The following is an 11,252-nucleotide window of genomic DNA, read 5'->3' as shown; positions in this document are numbered from 1 at the left end:
ACTGGCGACAAACTCATGGTGTGAGACACGCCAAGCTGCTAATGGCAGGTTACAACCTGAGAAGGTTCAAAATAGTAATTAACCTGCCCAAGAGCAAACTCAGGCTGTTAGTCGCATGGTACACTGGCCACTGTAAGCTGAATGGGCATCTGTACAGAATGGGCCTWTCAGCTTGCGCCAACAGCCGGTTCTGTGACAGGGAGCCTGAAACTCCGGAGCATCTGCTGATCGACTGCACAGCAGTCTGTATTCGCAGAGCCAAGGCCCTTGGAGTTCCATTTCCGGATAGGGATCGCATTGCCTCACTAGCGGAGGATGGGCTGGGGCTAGGTGAGGCAATGTAAGGAAGGAGAGGGCACAATAGACCAAAGGTCGCAGTGCATTCCTCATTATCATTAATTCATTCATTCATTCATTCAATGTACAGACGAGCCACTAAAGAAGCCAACTTCGTTGTGTGCCATGCTATTGAAAAACGTCAATAATTTGTATGTTTATATTTATAATAAATATCGTTTTATTACATAACTGTATATAATTTTAAATTTCTCTCTGAAGAAAAGTTTCAAAATAGTGACATTATCCTCAGAATTATATTTTACTACGTTAATAATATTTTTTCGATGGTATGAGTACCAACAATAATAATGTAATTTTCGGAGACAAACATTATTAAATCCATAGCAGTAATAAACCATAATAATTTAGCGCTTATGTTTGCCCTTAAATATTTTTTAGTCAATTATGGTGGTAGGAGCTACCGCACATATACTTACGTAATATTATGGTATGTGTATCGAAGATACTTCAGCTATTTTATCAATTACAAATTGATTTACTTTAAACTTGTTGTTGATATCAATTGGAAGCACTTCTTTAAATCTATTAGACAAGAAACTTGAAGGTACAGTGCAACATATGCACACAAGTATTGTTATTCATATGTATGTTGGTATGTACATAAACATTGTTGTTCACGTAGAAAGGCTGCCAAGTTGCAACTTCCATAAACACACCAGCAAATACGTTCAATGGAAGTCATAGAACTTATCACTTCTTAACAATCAACTGCAGTTGCTCGACATGAAATAGGGTTGCCATCTAATTAAACACTCACTTCCTATTTACCCTTCTGTAGGATTCAAAATAGCAATAACAGGAGCCACTTGGCTTTTTATTTATACAAGCACAACATAACATACATATATGAAAATTAATAGAAAATACTTAATGGTAAAGCAGCTTTTAATTATTTAATAAAATATATGTATATCTAAAGTAGTAACTACATTCAAGAATAACTGTACTTTTTTTGTACATATATAAATGTTTAGCTTTTCAAACACTAATGGCATGCAATTTGACGTTACTTTCACTATTATTTTAGCCGATTCGCAAAACTCCAAGATTTAACAACYTTAGAAATATAAGGTTGAAAATTAAAACACGTTTGTTATAAAGCACTAAATATATTCTTTCTCTTTATTGGCGCGGTTATAGCCGAGTTATGTGAATAAAACTCGATTATAACGTTGCACATAAGTACTTCTTTATCAGTACATTCCGAACACATATTTCATAGGCACCCTGGTAGCAATCATTTACACAAAATATTTACTTTTTGATATGAAATAAGGGTACATTATAGGTAACAAAGTAGGGCACCATAAMMAATTAAAAAAACAAAAATATTGTAACTTTGTTACAGATGCGTTTCATCTACATGTTTACAAAACTATAGGCAAGTACATGTTACCTCTAAATTGTAAAAATATGTGAAAAACAAATAAAGTTGTTCTGCTTGGTAACGTAATCTCAAATGCTTGAGTAAATTAGGCGGCTACAAGACGACTGTTTACTTGACTTACTTTGAGAACAACATAACATATTTGTACTGCAAGCCTTTAAACGAAAGTTACTTTTTTGGTTGTGTCAATCACCCAAAAGAACAAATAATTTGCGGAGGCTGAACCTGGGTTTATAGAACCTGCTTTTTTTTATCTAGTAATGCCCTAAAAATATGCCTGTCGATGATTGCAAATGTATGTTACCACTATTACCTATTCATAAAGAAATAGAAAAAGTGCGTTTATACTTTGAATACATTCCCTGATTAAATAAATGAGTATGTGTTGTAATACTAAATCAAACTCAATCTACATAAATAATTTTTAATATATCTTTGTACAAAAATTAATCAGCACGTTCATTTTGCAAGAATGGGTATAACAAGAAAAAACGTCAACTTCGGCTGCATCGAAGCTAATATACCCTTCACAGGTGTATTTCTTTYAGTAACTATGTGTTCAGTTTGTATGGAAGCTACATATATGCTATAGTAATCCGATCTGAACATTTTTTTCGGAGATTATGTTATTACCTTAAGCAGTAATCCATGTTAAATTTCGTGAAGATACCACGTCAAATCCGAAAGTTTTCCATACAAGCCCTTCATTCCGATCGTTCCTTTTGTATGGCAGCTACATGCTATAGTTAACCGATCTAAACAGCTTCTTCGGATATTACATTGTGGCTTAGATAGCAAATTTCGTGAATAGATCTTGTCAAATGAGAAAGTTTTTCATACAAGAACTTGATTCCGATCGTTCAGTTTGTACGGCAGCTATATGTTTTAGAGGTCCGATATCGGCCGTTCCGACAAATGAGCAGCTTCTTGGAGAGAAAATGACGTTTACAAAATTTCGAAATATCTAAAAACTGAGGGACCAGTTCGTATATAAACAGACGGACGGTTAGACAGACAGTCGGATATGGCGAAATCGACTCAGCTMAACATATTGATCATTTATATACATACATATATACATTATAGGGTCTCTGACACCTTCTRGGTGTTACAATCTACGTGACAAACTTAATAWACCCACTTCAGCGTACACAAATCGAACTAACTGYAAGTACAGTTATGCAATGAAAATAAATGTAGCAATTTATTAGAGAAAATGATATGGGAATATTTATCAAACCACCCCTATAAGTTGCACAACTSATAATTTGAAATAAAAGTGTAACAAACAATCCATTTAATGTTATTCGTCGCTAACTACTTCAGAGATCGAAATAATATAAGTATGGAATAGTAAGGAAGTCATTTAGCCAATTTAATGTACACATAAAGACTTTCTTATAATTATTTATTAACACATATGTATTTGACTGCAAGTGATTGATTGCAACAGAATAATGTAGCAGTCAAGTTTAAAAAAAAAATTAAAAATGGTTTCATTTTCCTTTTGAATGCAAAAATGGAATTTGTTTTGTCTGAAAATTGTGTCGAAATAAACACATATCAAGAAACTAGTGATCGAAATAAATACCAATAAAAATATTGTAAATATGTATGTTTGAATTCAAGTACTGTTGAGGCAGAACAGCGCTATCCAGTGTTTAAAGTATGTGACCAGAATATAAACGTAAGGAACAAATTGGAAGCAGAATGGAGTCCAATGACCGGCAGTAAACAGCGATTAGAATAGAGAACACACACAACACGCAAGAGCCAGAGTTGGATTTGAAGTCGACGGTTTCGAGTACAACAGTGCATGTCGAGTGAGCCGCGAAGTTGACTCAGAATATACTCGTAGGAATAACTTGACAACGTTTGCCGCCACAAAAAACAGCGAACAACGAACAAACGGTTCAGCTAGCCAATTATAAAACAAGGCAGGCTGGGAGCGGGTGTTCACATAACGAAAGAATACGAAATGAAGAAGAAAGCAATAACTGAAAACAGTCAAGATGTAGAAAAGTTGATCAAATAAACGCCAGTTGAAAGTACCCTATGCTAAACAAAACAAATAAAGCAATGAGTAATACAAAACAGCCAAAACGACGCAACTAACATTAAACCAACAACAATCACGAGAAATTCCGATCTTCCAGTCGAGAACACCTTCATTATGACCAACTGGCAGAGATGATTATGACGAAACCATAGCGTCGAGTTTGCCTCAGTCGAGGTTTATTGTGGTTTCACAACTTGAATACTTGTACGGACAGGTATGAAGCTAAATGCATGTACATAAATATATACATATGTATGTACATACACACATTTAGATGAGTTCACGGTTTAGTGTCGATGCTCAGCGAGTTGTGATGGAGATRCGGCTCCGATTTCTTAGGAAACAATAAATACACTTTTCGGAGTTAGTATAAACATGAAGGTTAGTGAGAAAATAAATAATGCAAAATAGGTCTTATTGCCCCAACAAGTAGTAGGTATTCAATTGAAATTCTAGAGGCGCACCCTTAAGAGTAAATAAACGCGGAGAATAATAACGACATATTTTGAATTAAATGTGGGAGAGCAAATGTGTAAAGGAAAAGAGAAATAACTAAAAAAGCATTGACAGGTAGTTGAGATAACCAACGCATTCCAATTGAATTTCAACCGTATTTTACAAAGCAGTACATATAATAAATCTCTTAATTGTAATTTACTAATTTCGAATTTGTTGCGGATTTGGGACAACCCACAAATTTTGAAACCCTTTCAAGTCAAAGAGACAATTAAGGAATTAGGATTAGCGTTTTTGGCCAGTCTAGATTAATTTTAACACCGACTCATGTACACCTATTAACATATTAACATACATATTATGCACCTATAAACAACTGATAAAATAAAATTAGTGAGGTATATATGAAGTGTCAAGTAAACAAAAAATTATACAAGTTATTATACCGATTTTCTAAAATACCAGCTTCCAGGTAACTTCAGGACAGACAGTTTATCTTTAACTTTTCTCATGCAATTTTATTACACATAGATATACAATTAAGACTCGTTTTTTCTTTTCATTCTTTAGTTTGCACTAATAAACACAATTTTTGAAATTCAATACGTATTTCAATTATAATGCTTTTGTTTTGATAATTTTATATTAACTTCTAYTTCCTTTACGTTGTTTATTTTATTTTTTCTTGCAGATTTTCGTTTCTTTTGGAATTCCAGACTTTACGCGTTAAACAACGGATAAATTCTGATATGTCTCTGCATCTCTTTCACACTTGCAAAGTGGTCGTCGGCGTCGGCGCACCTTCGACAATTTTGCAGCGCAGCAACGGATTTTACCTTCAGAAAATCGGCGCCGCGTCGTCGCCATTCARTTAACTTTTATTTCAATTACCACACAAATGTGTATTGCTCACCATTTACTAATGTAAAAGCTATTTGCAATGAAATGCAATTTTATCACGGGCACACTTCACAACAGGCTAAATATGTAATTATGTTTACTGCAATTCTTCCGAATTCCGCACAATGCAAACGAGAATGAAATTTACRACACAACTACTCGAAGGAAAATTCACAACTGAATTCCAACTAATCCATTGGAATTGCACGAACTCGAGCAACAACAAAACCAAACAACTGTCAAATAAAGAATGACAGTGGAATGGGAGAAAACAGATCGCGGGCTGCCGACAGAGAACGTACGTTCTCTAATTGTATTTTTGAATAAGTTTCAGTGGCCCTCAAACTTTAAATGCATCAAGATAGGAGTGTGACCTTACTAACATGTTTAGGGCTCGTGGAATTCATAATAGCAAATATAGTTAAACAGAGAACGTATATCCAGAGAACGTACACAATGTAAAGAACGTATATCATATGGAAATTTATAATGTATTATCAAACATATGAAATATTTAAAAAGTAACTCTTATTTGTACATTAACTACAAATATTACTTTRAAAATAGCATAATTYAATTATAATATTATCAATTTTCAATGYATTCATAAAAATACGCAAATGACATCAATTAATATGCATGTAAAAGTATAAAATGATATGCATACATCTGTAAAAGCAATGTATATTTCTGAGCATTGAATTCTCAGCTCTGTTCGCGCGCCACTGTCAAAATTTCTCCTTCCGAGCTTGCTGAGGTGAAACACGCTCATCGCATTTTGTTAGGCAAAAATATGCTTACGTTCTCCGCTCCGTGGACCTCTCTTTGACATACGTTCTCTGTTGGGTGCTCTAATTATCGTATTACGAACGAAATTTGTACTGCGAAAATTATCGGCTGGTTGTATTTCGTAAAATTACCGGAGCATAAGGTGAGATTTCCTATAAGGACATATGTGATTGCATGTAGTATGTATATGCATGTGTACATACATATGTATGTATTTCCATAATATTTAAATAAATCAACAATATAGGGAACTAAAACATGTATGGAAAAGAACCGAAACAACAGTTCAGTTTATTACGGCTCACCAGGCTCGATTCTGTGGATTATGTGAAAGGAGTTAACATTTTTCTTGAATTTTAAGAATATTAAATGCTAAAACTTAAATTAATTAATCATGCGACTTCTTATTAAGTTTAACGCGCCAATTTTGGTTTTAATTGCTTTTTGCTTATTTACCCCTCGTGTGGGAGGGTTTTCGGTAGTGAAAGTTAAGCGATCGACAACTGCCCCAGTTGAAGTGTTTACGACCACATCCAGTGCAACGGAAGCTCCTGCTTTCACCACCGCCGGTCTGGAGGATGAGGAAGATTATACTACCACAGTCTGGGGGTTGCCTCCTAAAGGAGATACAGGTTTGTATGTAGTCTCTTAGTGAAGATTATATTATAAAATTGAATTATCGACAGACAGTATATGACCAACGCGCTGTTGTGCATCGGTTGCTGTTGCTTTCAAAAACTATGTTTGTATTCATTAAATGAACCCACTTTTAGGTTAAAGGGTTCATAGCTAACCTGCGTAATTTACATAAGATTTTACAAATTAGGTAATCCAACGGCTAGAACACGAAATATTCTTAGAAGATATACTCCAGTTGAGGACTAAAACGTGAACTTCGCCTAACAGTACTTATAGAAATACCGATTAGGACAGTTTTCTTCTACCGTTACTTATATCGGAATGTGTTTGGCAGAAAATCGCTCTTAAAAAGCTCTGTTTACAATTACTATGAAAGTTTGACTGTACGTTTCAATTCAAATACTGGACTTTGACATCCTTAGATAGCTAATTATTTACCTTTACGTTATGCCTTAATCCCATGATATATTTAATATGTTAGTGACCGAGTTTAGGAAAATTCAACAAATGCAAAAACACTCAGTTCTCATTGTCCCAATATTTCAGAGGGTATTACAGCTAACCCTGCTTCTAGCCTTCTAATTAAATGCGATACTTGTCCAGACAATGTGACGTGTGTGCCGCAAATTCAGTGTCCGGCGCATGTGCGGATGAAAGATCATGAGAAACCGCAGATTTGCGATCTTCCTGGTGGCACTTTCGGTTATTGCTGTCTCACTGGACAGAATCACACAGGTAAATATCGCTTGCCGACCAATTATATTCTTATTCTTATGTTTTAATTGTTCTGTCTTCGCACCTTAAATCGTTGGGTAGCTAAACGTGCTGGCACTGAGCGCACGCACATCGCCGATTTTCTACCATTGTCGGTGTTGGAGGAATCCCGCCAGAAGTTTGAGAAATTGATGCATAATGTGGCAATGTTGCCGGTACGACGCGGCCAACCGGAATTCCTGCATGGCATAGCCTTCCACTCCAATGCCGTTGATGATAAACAAAACTTCCATTTGTCGAATTCGGCTATGCAGCAAATAATAGCAGGACAACTGTTTTCTAAAAAGTTAGTGTGCTCTTATTTAATCTTATTTCAATCTCTTATTTCTACTTGTTTTGTATTAAACTAGAGAAGAGATACCTGTAGATGATCTTATCACCAATAATGTTCAGGTGGATTTTAAGAAAACGCCACTAGCTCACCACTGCTCAGGACCTCACCACTGCAGTGAGCCGAACGCGCGTTATCGTTCTTTCGATGGCGTCTGCAATAATAAACTGCCGCACCGCTCACTATGGGGCTCAGCCGGTCAACCTATGGAACGTTTACTACCACCCGCATATGAGGATGGCATATGGACGCCACGCTTGCACTCAGTGGATGGATCCGAGTTGATGGGAGCCCGTGAAGCTTCGCGGCGTCTCATGACGGACGTGGACTTACCGCATCTAAAGTACAACCTGCTTCTAATGCAGTTCGGTCAGTTCGTTGCACATGATGTCTCACAATCGGCATCCGTACGACTGGGTGAGCAAATCTGTTGCAAAACTTTTAGTTTTTAAGTCTAGACATGAAAAAATCGAAATACTTCAACTGCTTCGAATATATGTATTTCCCTGAAAGAGTTATCTAAATTAATTTTTTTTTAACTAAAACCGTTTTATCCTCACCAATCCGCAAGTTTAAATAGTTAATTTACATACATATTTTTAAACTCTCTTTGTAACTGGAAATTTTGTTAATTGGTCGAGAAAGTATAAAAAATAGTGACTAAAGYAGTCGCCGCCATTTTATGAAATTCATTCCAGTTTTGTTGGATCGCACGATAATGACAATTGCAGTATTCACGAATCCGTCATTCACCGTGACGCTGATTCGGAACATACCCCCATACAAACTAATTGTTCCAGATTAACCCTTGTAAAAAAACGTTTTTATTTGACAAGAAATCTTCACGAAATTRGGCATCGATAATTGCCGAGATAACGCTACATTCTCCGAACATATTATTCTTTTACAACTAAGTACTTGTATGAAAAACTAATTTTTTGTTTTATTTATTTTGTTTTTTCTAAAAATTTGAACTGACTAATGATAAAAATTAATAGTGATTAGATATGTAAATTGTCAAAACACACTTGAAATTCGGGCTTCTAGACTAGAACAGCCAATATTTAAATATTATATATTAAATTATATTATATTATTCTTTGTTTTCGCTCACACAGAGAATGGTGAGTTGGTGGAATGCTGCACGGCAAATGGCGCTCAAGCTTTACCCGAACATAAACGCCATTTTGCTTGTATGCCGATAATGGTGTCACCCGATGACGATTTTTACGGCACATTCAATGTGCGTTGTATGAATTTCGCACGATTATCACTYGCCCCTAACGCCGAATGCAAAATCGGCTATGGCAAGCAGCGCAGCAAGGTGAGCCACTTCATCGATGCCTCCACAGTGTATGGTTCTAGTGAGGCTACCGTTCGGGAATTACGCGAGTTCAATGGCGGTCGACTCCGCATGTCCAAGGATTTCGGACGAGACCTGCTACCCATGACAAGCGACAAAAAGGCTTGTGAAAGTGATGATCCTGGCAAGACTTGCTACAAATCAGGCAGGCTACTATGTTGTTTTACCTATAAGTGCCTTTAATAAGCTTTAATTCCTTCGTGTTACATAGGTGACGGTCGTACCAATCAAATCATATCGCTTATTACGTTGCATGTTCTCTTTGCACGCGAACACAATCGGATCGCTGGAGAGCTGGCGCGTTTGAATTCCCACTTAAACGATGAAACACTCTTCCAGGAAGCACGGCGTATACTCATTGCCCAACTTCAGCACATCGTCTACAATGAGTACTTACCGGCAGTGATTGGACCAATACAGATGAAGAGGTTCCGTTTGGTACCTCAGCATCACGGTTATGCCAAGGGTTATAGTGAAGAGGTGAATCCAGCGATAACTAATGAGTTTTCAGGAGCAGCATTCCGAATGGGCCATTCGACAATAGATGGAAAGTTCCATATACATAAGCGAAGCAATAAAGTGGACGAAACCATTAACATTCCAGATGTAATGTTCAATCCGTCGCGAATGCGTATACGCACATTCTATGACGACATGCTTCGGACCTTATATACTCAGCCAATGCAAAAAGCGGACAACTTTATAACACACGGTGTAAATTGTTTGAATTGTGAGTGTAAACATTTATATTTCAATAGATTCGATGTTTATTTTTACAGTTGAGTCGCTTTCTGTTTCGTGGTCACAATCCGTTTGGCTTGGATCTGGCGGCTTTTAACATACAACGTGGACGTGACCAAGGACTACGCGGATATAATGACTACTTGGAAGTGAAAGGACTTAGAAAACTGCGCTCTTTTAAAGATTTTCCTGAAGAGGTATTCCGTTTCGTAACACTACGCCTATGTTCTTTTAATTATTGTCCCAATTTAATTCCAAGGTTGGTAATAAACTCGCCGCGGTTTACCGACATCCTGACGACATTGATCTCTGGGTGGGTGGCCTACTTGAAAACCCACTTAACGACGCAGTTGTTGGCAGCACTTTCTCCGAAATAATCGCCGACCAATTCTCACGCTTCAAACATGGCGACCGTTACTTCTACGAGTATGGTAAAGATGTGAATCCCGGCGCCTTTTCGTTGGAGCAACTCGATGAGATACGGAAAGCGAGCATGGCGCGCCTAATCTGTGATAATGCTGATCATTTGACTTTGATGGAGGTACCACCGTCTGCCTTTGTACAAGCTGGTTTTCCACAGTAAGTTTCGTTAGTTTGACTTTTGGTGGTATATACCGTTGGTGATTTTCTCAACAGCAATTCACCAGTCCGCTGTGACAGCGCTAACCTAYCCTTTGTCAACTTACGTGCCTGGCGCATGAATTAAGCTAAAGAGGAGTTTTTATAGCTTTCGTGGATTTGGACGAACGAGTAAATAATCGGTTGCATCCATTATTGTTTTTAATTTTATCTGCGCAAGCTTCTTCAAAGATCCGCCTCAATGATGAAATTTTAAAGTTCCAATGTTCGGACTTTGTAGAAGTTAGAAATAAATGCAATTTTTAAAGGATGTGTGTGTTTTGTTCTTTGTACAAATTTACTCTGCTCCCAGTTTTTTCACTTCAGGGAAAGAGGGATATGTTTAGCCTACTTTTAGTAAATTTTTATCACAAAGCTGATAAAATCGTTGTTTATAGTCGAATTGTGATAATAAAGTACGTACAAACAGGTAATTAAGTTTGACATATTAGATGTTATATGTATATACTCAGAACGTAGCACTGTTGTTGTGTTGTTTACAGTAACTTAAAGCATTCTTTTCGACCACTKACGACGTGTATTAACTCATCAAGATTGCATAAATGAACTTAATTCTTSAATTCAATCGAGGKCGTAGATTACTCCAAGACGAATTTTGTGAGGATCGTCAAAATCTATTGTTGTTCCGGAAACTTTTGATGCTGTGGGCAAACCCATATTGCCAGATCGTCATACTCGTGAGTGGGACTAGCATACATCCGCATTTACATGAACATTTGACTGTAAAAAACTAACATCGTGACATGTGATGAATCGTGTATTTACGTATACGGGTCGACAGCAGTCGACTGTATGCGTGTTCCAAGATGAGCAT

At 36.8% G+C, this 11,252-nt stretch overlaps 2 protein-coding genes across 7 annotated transcripts in view; one reads left to right on the top strand and one right to left on the bottom strand.

The window, feature by feature from the left end:
* Positions 1-5,326, bottom strand: part of LOC108966124 (afadin) — a 56,127-nt gene extending 50,801 nt beyond the window's left edge. For 4 of the 6 annotated variants that reach the window (XM_018928873.1, XM_018928876.1, XM_018928877.1 and 1 more), the window contains exon 1: positions 5,176-5,326. The gene's annotated coding sequence lies outside the window, so the exon portion shown is untranslated. Of the gene's footprint in view, positions 1-4,708; positions 4,857-5,098; positions 5,117-5,175 lie in introns of those variants that run through there. The other 2 variants (XM_018928875.1, XM_018928874.1) reach the window with 2 other exon arrangements.
* An 879-nt stretch (positions 5,327-6,205) lies between these two features.
* Positions 6,206-10,689, top strand: LOC108966129 (chorion peroxidase). Its single transcript, XM_018928892.1, has 9 exons — positions 6,206-6,583; positions 7,137-7,325; positions 7,407-7,650; positions 7,715-8,112; positions 8,814-9,203; positions 9,270-9,772; positions 9,838-9,996; positions 10,059-10,378; positions 10,436-10,689. Exons 1-9 carry the CDS (start codon positions 6,346-6,348, stop codon positions 10,503-10,505), a joined length of 2,511 nt encoding a protein of 836 aa, XP_018784437.1. The 5' UTR covers positions 6,206-6,345; the 3' UTR covers positions 10,506-10,689.
* Positions 10,690-11,252: the final 563 nt, after the last annotated feature.

The sequence above is a fragment of the Bactrocera latifrons genome, unplaced genomic scaffold, assembly GCF_001853355.1.
Source record: "Bactrocera latifrons isolate USDA-ARS-PBARC rearing strain unplaced genomic scaffold, ASM185335v1 scaffold_156, whole genome shotgun sequence".
NCBI lineage: Eukaryota > Metazoa > Arthropoda > Insecta > Diptera > Tephritidae > Bactrocera > Bactrocera latifrons.
This window is presented reverse-complemented; position numbering and strand designations above follow the sequence as displayed.